Source organism: Hemitrygon akajei, chromosome 25, assembly GCF_048418815.1.
Source record: "Hemitrygon akajei chromosome 25, sHemAka1.3, whole genome shotgun sequence".
Classification (NCBI taxonomy): domain Eukaryota; kingdom Metazoa; phylum Chordata; class Chondrichthyes; order Myliobatiformes; family Dasyatidae; genus Hemitrygon; species Hemitrygon akajei.
In genome coordinates, this window is record NC_133148.1 from 11,766,421 (window position 1) to 11,783,525 (window position 17,105).

The following is a 17,105-nucleotide window of genomic DNA, read 5'->3' on the forward strand; positions in this document are numbered from 1 at the left end:
CGCCTTTAATGATGAGCTGGGAGTAGGAAAGTTTACCTGCTGCCTGTCCCCAGTTGGACAGAGAATGCTCCACGCCCAGTGACTGGTTTTACTAGTCATAAAGAACCACTTGGAAGCTACGTTGTACAGGGATTTATTTCCTGAAGGACTGGTTCTCATTTTAGTTAATTCAGAATTGAGCCCCCCGCCCCCGCCCGCCACCCCATTGGTTGGGGTTGACCATGAATACTGCTGTCTGTGTGATACGTAAGCCAGGGCAGTGTGCTAAGCCACACATGAAGGCAAGGAGCCGGGCTTGGTTGTCAGAGGGTATTTGACATGCTCACGATTGGGAGCATTTAGTAGGTATTTGGAGTTTGTCCCCACTACTGCCCCCCGCTGCGACGTGTTGAGGAACCTCGTCTATATTTAAAATATCCACAATGCCATAGCTTGAGAATGAACCGATCGATACTCAGCAGGGACCCCCTGATGTGGCAGAGTGGGGTAGAATGCCCAGGCAGTAACAGAACTGACGCTGAGATTTGCACGTCTGTTCAAATCCTACAGGTGACAACGTGAAGCCCAAGAAACCGGCCAGCGTGTGGGCCGAGGCTGATCTGGACGTTGCTTATGAGAAGAAGCCTTCGAAGACACCAGCCCAGGAAAACAGTACGTGTGTCCTGTGTTACCCGGCTTGTACCATCACGTGTCCTGAGATATAGTCAGACTCATCCGGGCAAATCATGGGGCCAGAATGATTAGAGCAGTTTTTATCCCTACAATTAACTGAGGGGTGAGCCCTGGGTTAGAGGGTATGTGCTCGTTGATCAGAGTGATTGGGGAGGGGGGCTCATTGGCTGGAGTGATTGGGGGAGGGGGGGCTCGTTGGTCAGTGATTGGGGGAGGGGGGCTCATTGGCCAGAGTGATTGGGGGAGGGGGGCTCGTTGATCAGAGTGATTGGGGGAGGGGGGCTCGTTGATCGGAGTGATTGGGGGGAGGGGGGCTCATTGGCCGGAGTGATTGGGGGAGGGGGGCTCATTGGCCAGAGTGATTGGGGGAAGGGGGCTCGTTGATCAGAGTGATTGGGGGGGGGGGGCTCGTTGATCGGAGTGATTGGGGGAGGGGGGCTCATTGGCCGGAGTGATGGGGGGAGGGGGCTCATTGATCAGAGTGATTGGGGGAAGGGGGCTCGTTGATCAGTGATTGGGGGAGGGGGGTTCGTTGGTCAGAGTGATTGGGGGAAGGGGGCTCATTGATCAGAGTGATTGGGGGAGGGGGAGCTCGTTGATCAGAGTGATTGGGAGAGGGGGCTCATTGGCCGGAGTGATTGGGGGAAGGGGGCTCGTTGATCAGAGTGATTGGGAGAGGGGGGGCTCATTGGCCGGAGTGATTGGGGGAAGGGGGCTCATTGATCAGAGTGATTGGGAGAGGGGGGGCTCATTGGCCGGAGTGATTGGGGGAGGGGGAGCTCGTTTGATCAGAGTGATTGGGGGAAGGGGGCTCGTTGGTCAGAGTGATTGGGGGAGGGGGGCTCATTGGCCGGAGTGATCGGGGGAGGGGGGCTCGTTGATCAGAGTGATTGGGGGAGGGGGGCTCATTGGCCGGAGTGATCGGGGGAGGGGGGGCTCGTTGATCAGAGTGATTGGGGGAGGGGGGCTCATTGGCCGGAGTGATGGGGGGAGGGGGGGCTCGTTGATCAGAGTGATTGGGGGGAGGGGGGGCTTGTTGATCAGAGTGATTCCCCGGGGGGGTGGGCTTGTTGGGCCTGGTTGGCTGTTACCCTACTGTATCTCTAAATAATTGCGTTTGTTTCTGTGTTTTGTGACAGAGTGGGATTCGAACTGGAACACAACAAAACAGGGAGGATCCTGGAGGCAGACGGACCTCGATTTAGCAGAACCTCGATCAAGTAAGGTAGGTCTTCGTGGAGACCCAAACATAGAGGTGCCCACCCTGACCCTGACTTATTAGGGAAGCTCAGCCTGCAGTCCAAGTAAAATTTATCATCAAAGTACGTATATGTCACCACATGCGAGCTTGCGGATGTTTACAGGAAAATAAAGGAATACAATAGAACTTATGAAATATTATGCATAAATGAAGAGAACCTGCTAATTATATGTTCTGTTGGTGAGCATCAGGATATTCGGATAATGCAGCCCCACATTCCTACTTCAGGAGTGAAATCCCGACGGATGTTCGGCCTTAGTATCACCTAACCTCAACCACCCCCCAACCTCGTACCCTTCAATTCCCCAAAAGTGTAAAAATCTATTGATTCCTGCATGGCCGTCCCCGATTCCACTCGGCAGCTGTGTCGCTACAGACCTCTTCGACAGAAAATTCCAAATATCCGTCGAGATTCTGTAAATGATATTGGGAGGAATAGAAAGGGTAGCTAGTCGAGATCTTTTCTTGACAAGAGGGGATGAAGGAATTTTAAAAACAATCTGAGGGGTATTTCAAAGTTCCTCAAAGTACACACACACACACACACACGCAACTCTGAGGTTCCTTTCCTTGCAGGCATTCCCCAAGAAACACAATAGAATTAATGAGAGAAATAGGTTGTGGAATCATTTTGGTGTTGTGAGTGAAGTTGTTGTCTCTGGTTCAGGCGTCTGATGGTTAAGGGATAGTAAAAACTGCACATGAGCAGAGACAGACAAACACGTGAAAAAGGCAACGGATCGTGCAAATACAAAAAAAGAGGAAAACACAGAATAGTAATAATAGGTAAAAAAAAATGTTGAGCATATAAGTTGTAGAATCCTAGAGTTCATGGATTGTGGGAACAGTTCCCTGATCGGCAAGTGCAGTTATCCCCTCTGGTTTAAGAAGCTGACGGTTGAGGGGTAGTAACTGTTCCTGAACCTGGTGGTGTGGGTCCTGAAGGCAGCAGCGAGAGGGGAGCATGGTCTGGGTGGTGGGGGTCCTCGATGATGGATGCTGCTTTCATGTGACAGTGCTGTGCGCAGAGTTTCGCATAACGGATGACCGGAAAGCTCTGCCAGAGGGGGCGGTGAATCAAAACAGCCATTCTGTAGATGGGCCAAATGGCCTGTAACTTCTGCAGCCGGTGCAGAGCAGGGAGTGGAAGGTCGCGCAGAGAGTTGGGTGTTAACGTTGTACCGTGTCCACCTCCCCCTTTAGGTTACCAAAGGTCGAAGCAATGCCAACACCATTCAGTTGTACGGGACCCTCCCCAAGGACGGCCAGGTCCTCAGTGTCTCCCCCTGGTGGATGCAGGCCACACACTCGAAGCAAAGGAGACCCAACCACTCCTGGAGCAGCCCGCCCATGCCTGGTCACCCCACGGGCATGTTCAGCGTCGCTCCGGGAAGCCCCCGTTCTTCGGCCATCAAGGAACGCCGGAACGTCCTGCCCCTGTCCGTCTTCATCCGGCCGACCATCGTGAGTAACCGGAACCAAGAGGTGGCTCCGGACAGGCTCCGGATGAGGCCCCCTGTCGCCTCGGGCCCGAGGAGCCCGGCACAGCCCCAGCAAGGTCAAGAAGGTGAGCTCCAGGAACTGGGTGAGTGTGGGGAGCGGGTGCCAGTGGCAGAGCTCTGTGTCCGGAGTATACTGGGCACGCCGTTTGGCGCCGTGCTCGGTGCTCCGGTACGATCAGCTCGCGGTAGGAAGGAGCGCAGCGGATAATGCCGCCGGCTCGTACTTCCCGTGAGCCGGGTTCAGTCCCCGCCCGCGTGTCGGAGATGTCCACCCTGTGACCACGTGGATTAGCCCCCCCCCCGGTTATTCCCGTACCCTCCCACGTGACACAGTTGAGCGAAGTGCGTGGGTGAGGGGTAGAACGTGGGGAGAACCAGATAGGATGAGAGTAAACGTGCAAGATTGTGAGGGCCTGGCTGGTAACAGCGGGGTTGAAGCCTGGTGGTTCATGCTTTCAGCATTTGTATCTTCTGCCCAGTGGGAGAGGGGAGACGAGGGAGTGTCCGGTCTGCCTTACGGTGGCGGTGCGAGCTGTGGACCGATAGAGGGGAGATTGGTTCCGGTGACGTGCTCAGCTGTGTCCACAGTTCCTTGTGGTTATGGTGGAGCCACTGGCATAGCACCTCCAGACAGGGTGCCTCGATGCAAGTTGGAAGGATCTTCCGAGACTGGCCGAATTTCTTTAGGCTCGAGGGAGTAGAGGTGCTGTTTGTGAGGGGAGTGGGGCGGAGCGGTTTGCGTTGGGCTGCAGCGTTCCAGTCTGGCCCGGCCTGACCCGTCTGTGGTATCTCCTCTCGTTGCAGCGACTTCCCTCACGGACGCGAGCGAGGTGGAGCAGGAGATCGCCCGCATCCTCCCGGCAGGCGAGGGGGAGTCTGGGGAGGGCGCCCCTCCTCGACCGCTCAGCCCCACCCGCCTGCAGCCCATGCTGCTGCCGGGAGCCGAGGGGGTGGGGGACAAGGAGGAGCTGCTGAAGATCCGGGCGACCATCCCGCGGGCCCTGAAGAAGCGGTCGTCCATCGACCAGCCGCCGGAGGAGCGGCTGCCCCTGGAGCACCACACTCACCAGTACCAGCAGCTGACTCGCATCTTCCGCCGCCGCTCGCAGAGGAGGCAGCAGGAGGGGGCGGACGAGTCCCCGCACACCCTGCCTGTCTGCACGCCGGAGGAGACCGGCAACATCACCGTCACCGGCACCTCCACCCCGGCGGCTGCTCCGGTGAGTCCCAGACCTCCCTCCTTCTGTCTCCCTGCCCCACCCCTTTCCCCCCTCCCTCCCAGGCTTTGGAGATCCCCCCCTCCCCTCGGTCTGTATCACCCCTACCCCCACCTCCATCCCTGAGCCCCTCCCCTCGGTCTGTATCACCCCTACCCCCACCTCCATCCCTGAGCCCCTCCCCTCGGTCTGTATCACCCCTACCCCCACCTCCATCCCTGAGCCCCTCCCCTCGGTCTGTATCACCCCTACCCCCACCTCCCTCCCTGAGCCCCTCCCCTCGGTCTGTATCACCCCAACCCCCACCTCCCTCCCTGAGCCCCTCCCCTCGGTCTGTATCACCCCTACCCCCACCTCCATCCCTGAGCCCCTCCCCTCGGTCTGTATCACCCCAACCCCCACCTCCATCCCTGAGCCCCTCCCCTCGGTCTGTATCACCCCTACCCCCACCTCCATCCCTGAGCCCCATCCCTCGGTCTGTATCACCCCAACCCCCACCTCCATCCCTGAGCCCCTCCCCTCGGTCTGTATCACCCCTACCCCCACCTCCATCCCTGAGCCCCTCCCCTCGGTCTGTATCACCCCTACCCCCACCTCCATCCCTGAGCCCCTCCCCTCGGTCTGTATCACCCCTACCCCCACCTCCATCCCTGAGCCCCTCCCCTCGGTCTGTATCACCCCTACCCCCACCTCCATCCCTGAGCCCCTCCCCTCGGTCTGTATCACCCCTACCCCCACCTCCATCCCTGAGCCCCTCCCCTCGGTCTGTATCACCCCAACCCCCACCTCCATCCCTGAGCCCCACCCCTCGGTCTGTATCACCCCAACCCCCACCTCCATCCCTGAGCCCCTCCCCTCGGTCTGTATCACCCCTACCCCCACCTCCATCCCTGAGCCCCTCCCCTCGGTCTGTATCACCCCAACCCCCACCTCCATCCCTGAGCCCCTCCCCTCGGTCTGTATCACCCCAACCCCCACCTCCATCCCTGAGCCCCTCCCCTCGGTCTGTATCACCCCAACCCCCACCTCCATCCCTGAGCCCCTCCCCTCGGTCTGTATCACCCCAACCCCCACCTCCCTCCCTGAGCCCCTCCCCTCGGTCTGTATCACCCCTACCCCCACCTCCATCCCTGAGCCCCTCCCCTCGGTCTGTATCACCCCTACCCCCACCTCCATCCCTGAGCCCCTCCCCTCGGTCTGTATCACCCCTACCCCCACCTCCATCCCTGAGCCCCACCCCTCGGTCTGTATCACCCCTACCCCCACCTCCATCCCTGAGCCCCTCCCCTCGGTCTGTATCACCCCAACCCCCACCTCCATCCCTGAGCCCCTCCCCTCGGTCTGTATCACCCCTACCCCCACCTCCATCCCTGAGCCCCATCCCTCGGTCTGTATCACCCCAACCCCCACCTCCATCCCTGAGCCCCTCCCCTCGGTCTGTATCACCCCTACCCCCACCTCCATCCCTGAGCCCCTCCCCTCGGTCTGTATCACCCCTACCCCCACCTCCATCCCTGAGCCCCTCCCCTCGGTCTGTATCACCCCTACCCCCACCTCCATCCCTGAGCCCCTCCCCTCGGTCTGTATCACCCCAACCCCCACCTCCATCCCTGAGCCCCTCCCCTCGGTCTGTATCACCCCTACCCCCACCTCCATCCCTGAGCCCCTCCCCTCGGTCTGTATCACCCCAACCCCCACCTCCATCCCTGAGCCCCACCCCTCGGTCTGTATCACCCCAACCCCCACCTCCATCCCTGAGCCCCTCCCCTCGGTCTGTATCACCCCTACCCCCACCTCCATCCCTGAGCCCCTCCCCTCGGTCTGTATCACCCCAACCCCCACCTCCATCCCTGAGCCCCACCCCTCGGTCTGTATCACCCCAACCCCCACCTCCATCCCTGAGCCCCTCCCCTCGGTCTGTATCACCCCTACCCCCACCTCCATCCCTGAGCCCCTCCCCTCGGTCTGTATCACCCCAACCCCCACCTCCATCCCTGAGCCCCTCCCCTCGGTCTGTATCACCCCCAACCCCCACCTCCATCCCTGAGCCCCTCCCCTCGGTCTGTATCACCCCTACCCCCACCTCCATCCCTGAGCCCCACCCCTCGGTCTGTATCACCCCTACCCCCACCTCCATCCCTGAGCCCCTCCCCTCGGTCTGTATCACCCCTACCCCCACCTCCATCCCTGAGCCCCTCCCCTCGGTCTGTATCACCCCTACCCCCACCTCCATCCCTGAGCCCCTCCCCTCGGTCTGTATCACCCCTACCTCCACCTCCATCCCTGAGCCCCTCCCCTCGGTCTGTATCACCCCTACCCCCACCTCCATCCCTGAGCCCCTCCCCTCAGTCTGTATCACCCCAACCCCCACCTCCATCCCTGAGCCCCTCCCCTGGGCCTGTTGCGCCGCCTCCTCTCACCGTAAACCTGCACCCTCGACTTCCTCGAGCTGCCTGTTCCCTTGCGTGTCCCCTCATTTCACATCTCTCTGCCCTGGGGGGAGAAATCGACCCTGAGATCTCCTTCATCTTTAGAGATTCCTAGAACACTACAGCCCTTTGGCCCACCTGGTCTGTCCCGAACTATGAATCTGCCTAGTCCCATCGACCACAGCCCTCCATACCCCTCCCATCCACCTACCTATCCAAGCTTCTCTTAAATGTTGAAATTGAACCTGCATTTACCATTTCCTCTGGCAGCTCGTTCCACACTCACGCTGCCATCTCAATGAAAAAGATCTCCCCTCACGAGTTCTCCTTTCCACCCTCAACCCGTGACTTCCAGTCTCACCCATCCTCAGCGGAAGAAGCCTTCTGGCATCGACCCTGTCCATACCCCTCATAATTCTGTATCCCTCTAACAAATCTCCCCTCATTCTCCTACGCTGTAGGGGATAAAGTCCTACCCTGTTCAACCATTCCCTATAACTCACGTCCTCAAGTCTTGGCAATATCAGTTTTCTTTTTCAGTCTTACTGACGTCTTTCCTGTAGGTGGGTGACCAGAACAGCACACAGTACTCCAAATTAGGCCTCACCAGCATCTTATACAACTTCAACATAACACCCCATCTCCTGTACTCAATAATATGATTCTGTTTATTTCTTTATTGAGATACAACGTGAAGTAGGCCGTTCGAGCCACGTCCCCCAATTTGATCCTGACCTAATCACGGGACAGTTTACAATGACTAACTAACCTAACAACTGGCATGCTTTTGGACTGTCGGAGGAAACCCTCGAGTCACGGGGAGAACGTACAAACTCCTTACAGGCAGCGGCGGAATTGAACCCAGGTCGCTGTGACTGTCAAGCGTTGTGCTAACCACTAAGCTACCCGTGCCACCCCAATTGATGAAGGCCGGTGTTCCTAAAGCTTTCTTTCTGACCCTATCTTCCTGTGACACCACTTCCAAAGAATTATGGATCTGTATTCCCAGATCCCTCAGTGCCCCACCGCTCACCACGTAAGCCCTGCCTTGGCTTGTCCTCCCAAGCTGTGACACCTTGCACTTGTCTGCATTAAATTCCATGTGGCATTTTCCGGTCCACCTTCCCCACTGCACACCACGATAGCCTTCCTCGCTGTCCACTACACCCCCAGTTCTGGTGTCCTCCACAGATTTGCGGATCCAGTTGAGCACATCGTTGATACAGACGGCAAACAACAATGAAGCCAGCACCGATCCCTGCGGCACTCCCCTAGTCAGGGGTTTTCAGTCAAGAGGGGCAACCGTCTACTCTCTGGCTTCTCCCACAAAACCAAATGTCTAATCCAATTTCCTACCTCATCTTGAGGGCTGAGTGACTGAGCCTGCTTGACCAATGCCTTTACCTCAGTTGTCCTTTTCTTTCCTTCCCAGGTGAAACGTACGATCCTGAAGAAAGAAGGCAGGCCAACGACCAGTAAGAAAGTGCGCGCACGCTTGAGCCCGTTTGTGGTGTTGCTGGACGCTGCGCTGTTGGGGGAGCTCGATGTGGTACAACGCAAAGTGCACGAGGTAATCACCCAGCCGCTGCTGGTCTTTCAAGTGCAATGCTGGTGCACGTGAAATGTTTCTGTCCATTGCCATAAGATGTAGGAGCAGGACCAGGCCGTTCAGCCCATCAAGTTGGCTGCATCATTCCATCAGGACTACTTCATTATTCCTGTCAACCCCATTCTCCTGCCTTCTCCCCGTAACCTTTGACACCCTGACTAATCAAGGACGTATCAACCTCCGCTTTAAATATACCCAGTGACTTGTCCTCCACAGACACCCACAGATTCACCACCCTCCGGCTAAAGAAATTCCTCCTCATCTCTGTTCTAAAGGGATGTCCATGTTTTGCCCTTGTTTTATAGAACATAACAGCTCAGTACAGGCCCTTCGGCCCATCATGTTGTGCTGACCTTTTAACCTACTGAGATCAATCTAACCCATCTCTCTTACATTGCCCTCCATTTTTCTATCAACCATGGTTCTCTCTAAGGATTTCTTAAATACCCCTAATGTGTCTGCCTTTGCAACCACCCTGGCAGCTCATTCCACACACCCACCACGCTCTGTACACATAGATAGATACTTTATTGACCCCCAAGGAGATTCCAGTGTCACAGTAGCTTTACAAGAGCAAAAATATACAAATATCGGAAGAGAAGTAAGAAAGAATAAAAAATAATTTACCTCAGGAGGGAGTCATCACTTCCCCGGCTACAGGTTGACACATTATGGAGCCTAATGACCGAGGGTAAAGATGACCTCATACAGAGCTCTTTGAAGCAGCACAGTTGTCTTCGTCTGTTACTGAACGTTCAGCCAAGGCGGCATGCAGAGGGTGAGGAACATTGTCCGGAATTGCCAGGATTTTCCGTAGGGTCCTTTGTTCTACCACAGCCTCCGGTGTGTCCAGTTTGACTCCTGTAACAGAGCCAGCCTTTCTAATCAGTTTACTGAGCCTGTTGGCATCACCCACGTTGATGCCATTGCCCCCGCACACCACCACACAGAGGCAACTCTGGCCCTTCTTGTACCCAGCCTCTGTGCTGGTGCTCCACTCAAATCTGCCATCCAGGTCCACCCCCAGGTACTTGTAGGTCCTCACCACATCCGCATCCTCACCATTAATAGTGCAGGTTTAGTCTTCCTAAAGTCCATCAGCATCTCCTCTGACGTTGAGCTGCAGATGATGCAGTTTGCAGCATTTGACAAAGTCCTCCACCAGGGCCCTGTATTCATCCTCCCGTCCTCCCTTTGTACACCCAACTATTGCTGAGTCATCAGAGAATTCCTGCAGATGACATGACTCAGTGTCTGATGTTTACAGAATAAACAGGAAGGGAGCCAGTACAGTCCCCCGTGGGGTCCCAGTGCTGCTTACAGCCATGTCCGACACACAGCTCTGAAGCTGCCCAAACTGTGATCTGCCAGTCGGGTAGTTCGTTATCCCGGATACAATGGAAGTGCCAACCTCCATTGAATGGAGCTTTTCCCCAGGCGTGAGGGCCGTATGGTATTGAAGGCACTTTAGAGATCAAAAAACGTAACCCGCACTGTGCTGCCTGGCTTCTCCAGTGGGTAGATGACAGCATTATCAACTCCTGTGTGCTCCTGCTAGGCAAACTGCAGAGGATCGAGGGCTGATCTGACCGGGGGGTCGGAGGTGAGCAAGGAGAGTCCCCTCTAGGGTCTTCATGATGTGTGAGGTCAGGGCCACTGGAATGTAGTCATTCAAGACTCTCGGTTGGCTCTTCTTGGGTACTGGGACCACTCATGATGTTTTCCACACAGTCTGGACCCTTTCCAGGCTGATGGTCAGATTGAAAATGCACCGGAGATCCCCACACAGCTGCTCGGCACACTCCCTCAGGACCCTGGGGTTCACACCGTCCCTTCCCAAAGCTTCCCCATCATCCCCATCGGCCATCTCACCCGCTCATGGTGAAGGTGAGTCCATGGTGACTGGAAAATAAAACCTACATCTGACCTACTTTCCCCCAACCATCTTAAAACTGTGCCCTCTTGCAATAGCCATCTTCACTCTGGGGAAAAGGTCCATTCAATCTATGCCTCTTATCATCTTGTACACCTTTATCAAGTGATAACTCGTCCTCCTTCACACCAAAGAGAAGAACACCAGCACAGTCAGCCTATCCTCATAAGTAACCCTCTGTAACCCAACCAGCCTTGTCTAATTTCTGTCTTTCACTCTGCTTCTGCTGCAAAACAACACGTTTCACGCCAAATGCACGAAGCCGATTCTGATTCCTGGCAACACACACAGAAAATGCTGCAGGAAGTCAGCATCTGTGGAAAAGGGTAAACAGTCGACGTTTCGGGCCGGGAGGCTTTGGCTGGGCGCTCGCGGCTCCGCAGTGACACCAGCAGGCGCTCAGGAAAACTGCAGCCCAGTGTAGCTGCAATCCCCATGAGTGCCTAATGGGGGCAGCGCAGAGCTGCAAGTTTCCTGCCCAGAGACCGGCCTCCTGTCCCTGCAACACCATAAAATGACTATAACTTTCAAAAACAGTAATCATGAGGCAGTGTTCATAGACCATCGAGCCCATGTGGCTCAGTTACATTTAATTACAACAGATCTATATGTCTTTGGAATGTGGGAGGAGACCAGAGTATCTGGAGGAAATCGATGCGGTCACGGGGAGAATGTACAGACTCCTTACGGACAGTGACGGGAATTGAACGCCGGTCACTGGGGATGTTACAGCAGTGCCATTGTGCTGTCCCAAACATGGAACTAATCTACAGAGTATCACAGACACACGGCACTGGGCTTTACGTGGTTGTGTGTGATTAAAAAACCCCTCCCACTGGATCTACCTTGTGACCTTGTTTGGGAAGGGAATGGGCAATGGGCCGAGGAATATCCATTTCCTTTCCCCCTACAATTGGGACATGTCATAATTTGCTTATCCCTGGCATAGGGGTATTTAAAGCCGCCGTTGCCCCCCCCTTGCAGTAACCTGCTAAGCTCTCCCCGTCTCCTTCCAGATTGACGACCCCAGCCAGTCAAACGACGAAGGCATCACAGCGCTGCACAACGCTGTGTGCGGCGGCCATTACAACGTCGTCGAGTTCCTTGTCAACTTCGGAGTCAACGTCAACGTGTCTGACAGTCACGGATGGTTAGTTCATAAAGCAGCTTCCAGGCTGGGCTATCCAACTCCCAAAATAAAAAACACTTCAATGGTTCCTTTGAAGGTGTTTCACAGGGAATATTACTGAACGGAGGTTTGGCAACACCACGTGAGTCAGCGGTTGGGAATTGTACCTGGGTGCGGAGGTGGCAGTGTGAACGGGCACGGTGTCGGGTGAGAGGGAGGGAGGATCTGCCTGTCTGACGGACCCCGTACACATCAGTCTGCATTGCCACGCGCCCACGTTGCCAACCTCATCAGGGGGTGCGGGCTTGAATGGAAGGCTGGAGGTGGGGTGAATGGAGGGTGGAGCGAGCTCAGGGTAGAGGGAAAGGAGAGGTGATGGTGAGGAAGGGAGGGGTGAAGAGCAGCGAGGGATGTTTGGTGAGGGGGAGCCAGAGTAGGGAGGGGTGAAGATGAAGGGGAGGGATGGAGGAGGAGGGGGAATAGGGAGGGAGGCAAGTGCGATTTGATGCTGCCAAGACAGAGATCTTCACCTGCCGGCTGTGTCTCGCAGGACGCCTCTTCACTGTGCGGCCTCGTGCAATGACCTGTCCATCTGCTCGTTGCTGGTGAAGAAGGGAGCTGCCATCTTCTCCATGACGCTGAACGACGGGGCAACGGCAGCGGACAAGTGCGACGCCTATCTGGATGGTTACGATGAATGCTACGGATTCCTTTCCAGTGAGTGTGTCCTCCCTGTCTCGTACTTAACCCCTTCTCCCACCCCACTGTCTCCACCATCCCCATTTCCCCCCCCACACTGTCTCCCTCCCCCATCTAATCCCCCCACCACCTGCATCTTTCGGGTTTCCTCTCCCTCACCCTGTCCACCTTCCACCCAGCTTCTTCCCAACCCATATACCCTCTTGTACCCCTCCTTCCTTGCCCTTCTGGTGCCTGTCAATAACCCCCAATACCCCCACCACGCTGTCCAGTTGCACCTCCCTTCTTTATCCCCTTACTTCCCCATCGTCTCTTTCCCTCCCCGTGCACACCTCCTTACCTCTCTACCCCCCCCCGTGTATGCCCCCTTACCTCTCCAACCCCCCGTGCACAGCCCCTTACCTCTCCACCCTCCCCGTGCACGGCCCCTTACCTCTCCATCTCCCGGTGCACGGCCCCTTACCTCTCCACCCCCTCGTGCACGCCCCCTTACCTCTCCACCCCACCGTGCATGCCCCTTTACCTCTCCACCCCCTCGTGCACGCCCCCTTACCTCTCCACCCCCCTGTGCACCCCCCTTACCTCTCCACCCCCCGTGCATGCCCCCTTACCTCTCCACCCCCCTGTGCACGCCCTCTTACCTCTCCACCCCCCCGTGCACACCCCCTTGCCTCTCCACCCTCCATGCATGCCCCCTTACGTCTCCACCCCCTCGTGCACGCCCCCTTACCTCTCCACCCTCGTGCACCCTCCTTACCTCTCCAACCCCCGTGCATGCCCCCTTACCTCTCCACCCCCCCATGCCACTGCCTCATCCTGTTGCCTCACCTCTACCCGACAGGTGCGGAGCAGCAGGCGGGAATGGTGAACAGCGCGGTTCTCTATGCCCTGTGGGACTACGAGGCAGAGAACGCAGACGAGCTGTCGTTCCGCGAGGGCGAGGCCATCACCATCCTGCAGCGCGGCAACAGGGACGAGACCCACTGGTGGTGGGCGTCCCTGTACGGGCGAGAGGGCTACGTCCCCTACAACCTGCTCGGGGTAAGTGGGCCTCCTCCTCTAGCAAACACTCCCCCCTTCACCCTTCCTCTCCCCCACCAGCTTGTGCTCTCTCCTCCGTATTCCCTCATCACTCCTCCCTTTAACAAACACTCCCCCCTTCACCCTTCCTCTCCCCCACCAGCTCGTGCTCTCTCCTCCGTATTCCCTCATCACTCCTCCCTTTAACAAACACTCCCCCCTTCACCCTTCCTCTCCCCCACCAGCTCGTGCTCTCTCCTCCGTATTCCCTCATCACTCCTCCCTTTAACTAACACTCCCCCTCCCTTCCTCTGCCAGTCCCACTCCTTAACCCAACCTTTCCATTCCTCCTCTCCTGGGGGCTTCTGGTACCGGGAGTGTTTACCCCCCGGGTGTTGTCCTGACCGCTCCCATCTCCTGTCGCATCACAAAGACGTGCAGGGTTTATTTAACGCACACGGTAACGGGGAGCAGTGGGTCGCTGTTGCTGTAGTCTGATGTTAACTGTTAAGGTTCTGTGGTGCTGAACCAGGGGTTACTTTGTCACTGTAAAATTCCCCCAGTGTGTGGTGGTTGGGGGGTACAATCTGGGGGCAATCGACAGGAATGTGGGGTTGATAGAATGGTGTCAATATGATTGGGTGCTTGATGGCTGAAGGACTTCCCTTGTGTGGGGCAACTCAGACTGGGCCCTGTCTGCGGTGGGAGATGAATTATTGAAGTGTCAGGTTAAACCCTCCATCAGTACCAGAAACACCGACACCTCTGCACCTCCCACAGCCGCCGGGTCTGTCCAGCAGACGGCTCGTGTCCCTGTGCGACGCTCGGGGGGGCATTTGCCATCCCAGCCCCTTCCTGCAGAGTTCCACCAGCCCTCCCTCCCGCTCACTGGGAACTGGGAACTGGGAACGCGAGAGGATCCCGGTCAGAACTTCACTTGACGGCCATCCTCAGCTCTGTTCCAAGGCACATCCGCCCACAGGCCGTAGATCAAACCTGCTGCCTTCAGCTGAGCTGCACTCCACCCAGTTTCGGCGAGCTGCAGCCCCGACGAAGGGTCTCGAGCCCCAACGTCAATCCATCTGCTCTAGTTCCCAGCCCCTTGTATCACTCTCTTTTCTCCCTCCTATCCCTTTCCTCCTCCACCCACCTCAGTCCCTATCACACTTCCCATGTCTCCTCCTCCATCACCACACACTCCTCTGATTCCCCCACTCACTGTTCCCTCTGTCCCTCTCCCCACCATTCTCCACCTTCCTCTCCTGTCAGATTCCACTATCAGCACCCCTTTGTCACCCCACCTCTCACCTCCCCCTCCATCTTCCTATCACCCCTCAGCCCTGTTACTATACCCACCCTCCTCTCCTCCACCTCCTCAGCTGCTTCCACCCCCTGGGTCCATTAGTCTCGAGAGACGATGGATTTGTGCCTTGTAAGGTTTTTCCAGGGCGCGGGCCTGGGCAGGGTTGTATGGGAGACCGGCAGTTGCCCAAGCTGCAAGCCTTCCCCTCTCCACGCCACCGATGTTGTCCAAGGGAAGGGCATTAGGACCCAAGCAGCTTGGCACCGGTGTGGTCACAGAGCAATGTGTGGTTAAGTGCCTCGCTCAAGGACACAACACGCTGAGGCTCAGACCGGTGACCTTCAGATCACTAGGCCGACGCCTTATCCACTAGGCCGTGCGCCAACACGCACCCCCCCCCCCCCCCACCCATCCTTGCTCAGCTCTTTCTACTGGTTACAGGGCCCTGTGAAACAAACGGGTGAGGTGAGAGGTCAGCCAGTGTCTGTGGAGGTTGAGAGAGGGTCTGCATTTTGGGAGGGACCCTGCATCATCCCTCAGCACCTGCAGACCCCACTCAGGCCACCGAGTTCCTCCAGCTGTCGGTGTTGTTGGACAACGGGCGTCTGGGACAGTTTGGGATGGTGTCTGCCCAGTGCCATGGCCCTTATGTCAGCTGTTTGATGGCTCTCGCCTTTCTTTCTCACAGTTGTTTCCGAGAGTGCGGCCGGCCGCCTAGGGAGACGAGAGGGCCGGGCGGCGTCTATGACTGACCGGAGGTGTGGCCTTGGACTGCCCGGTGGGTCACTGGCCATGGATGGCTCCGCCAACTGGAGCCGCTTCACCCGCCCTTGGGCGATCCAACACCACGCGGCATTCCTCTTCCCGAAGTATTCCCGACCGGGAGAATATCCCACCCCAAAAACACGTGCCTGTCTGTTACCATTTGGAATCGGAACTACTCCTGGGAGACAGGAGCCCCGGACTTTCTGCACCCTACCTTGCCCGCAATGAATTCACCATGCATCCTGTCCTGCACCTTCCGAATTCTCCGTGTGCTCGCCCAAAATCTGTGGAGAAGGTGAATTGGACCTTTCCGGGAAGGACAACAGGCCTCCCCCCGGGATAACCGGCAGCAAAGGAGGTGACAGAGGCTGCCATGTTACAAGATGCGAACTCTTCAGTTAAATGTATTTTTTTATAAGCTGATAAAAATCAGACTGGAATTTGGTGTGGACCACCGGAAGATCTAAATCCAGATCCCCTGTGCGTTCTGAGTCTTTATGCTTCAATATTTCTAAGTCTTATTAAAGTATTATCTGTGTTCATGTGGAATCTTGCGGTACTGTGTGTGTGTGTGTGTGTCTCTGTGTCTGGTAAAGTGATCCACTTTGAACCTGTCCCGCCAGGCAACTCTGTATCTGATGCAGAGCTGTGGTTGGATGGGATGGCAGGATAACCTCTCGGGACCAAATGGTTGAGTTTGTCTCCAATGTGTCCTTGACCAGATGCTGGTTGCCAGGGTGAATGGAAACCTGCCCTCGTTTGAAGGTGCACTGTCACTGATTACTGGAGATGGGTCAGTTGCTTGAATGTTGCTGAAAACCTTAACACAGGCTGTCCTTACTCAGGGAGTGTGTGAAGGGACGATGTGGAGGGAGCTTCGCTCTGTATCCAATCCCATCCCTGTCTCTTTTTATGGTGTGTGTGACGGGACCTAGTGGAGGGAACTTCACTCTGTGCCTAACGCTGTCCCTCCCGTGGAGTGTGTGATGGGACAGTGTGGAGGGAGCTTCACTCTGTCTCCAATCCCTTCCCTGTCTCTTTTTATGGTGTGTGTGACAGGACCGAGTGGAGGGAACTTCACTCTGTGCCTAACGTTGTCCCTCCCATGGAGTGTGTGATGGGACAGTGTAGACGGAGCTTCACACTGTGTTTAACCCCATCCCTGCCCCTGCCCCTGTCCCTGTAACTGTCCATGGAGTGTGTGACAGGACAGTGTGGAAGTCACTCTGTGTCTAATCCTGTCCCTGCCCATGAATGTGTGATGGGACTGTGTAGACGGAGCTTCACACTGTGTTTAACCCCATCCCTGCCCCTGCCCCTGTCCCTGTAACTGTCCATGGAGTGTGTGACAGGACAGTGTGGAAGTCACTCTGTGTCTAATCCTGTCCCTGCCCATGAATGTGTGATGGGACTGTGTAGACGGAGCTTCACACTGTGTTTAACCCCATCCCTGCCCCTGCCCCTGTCCCTGTAACTGTCCATGGAGTGTGTGACAGGACAGTGTGGAAGTCACTCTGTGTCTAATCCTGTCCCTGCCCATGAATGTGTGATGGAACTGTGTGGACA

At 56.5% G+C, this 17,105-nt stretch overlaps 1 protein-coding gene across 7 annotated transcripts in view; it reads left to right on the top strand.

The window, feature by feature from the left end:
- ppp1r13l (protein phosphatase 1, regulatory subunit 13 like) overlaps positions 1-16,088 on the top strand; it is a 109,748-nt gene extending 93,660 nt beyond the window's left edge. For all 7 annotated transcript variants that reach the window (XM_073029045.1, XM_073029047.1, XM_073029042.1 and 4 more), the window contains 9 exons: positions 550-651; positions 1,812-1,897; positions 3,137-3,500; positions 4,240-4,655; positions 8,514-8,651; positions 11,640-11,773; positions 12,303-12,469; positions 13,293-13,492; positions 15,463-16,088. In XM_073029045.1, the coding sequence (XP_072885146.1) occupies positions 550-651; positions 1,812-1,897; positions 3,137-3,500; positions 4,240-4,655; positions 8,514-8,651; positions 11,640-11,773; positions 12,303-12,469; positions 13,293-13,492; positions 15,463-15,492 (1,637 nt within the window). In that variant the 3' untranslated portion in view covers positions 15,493-16,088. The remainder of the gene's footprint in view (positions 1-549; positions 652-1,811; positions 1,898-3,136; positions 3,501-4,239; positions 4,656-8,513; positions 8,652-11,639; positions 11,774-12,302; positions 12,470-13,292; positions 13,493-15,462) is intronic.
- The last annotated feature ends 1,017 nt before the right edge of the window (positions 16,089-17,105 follow it).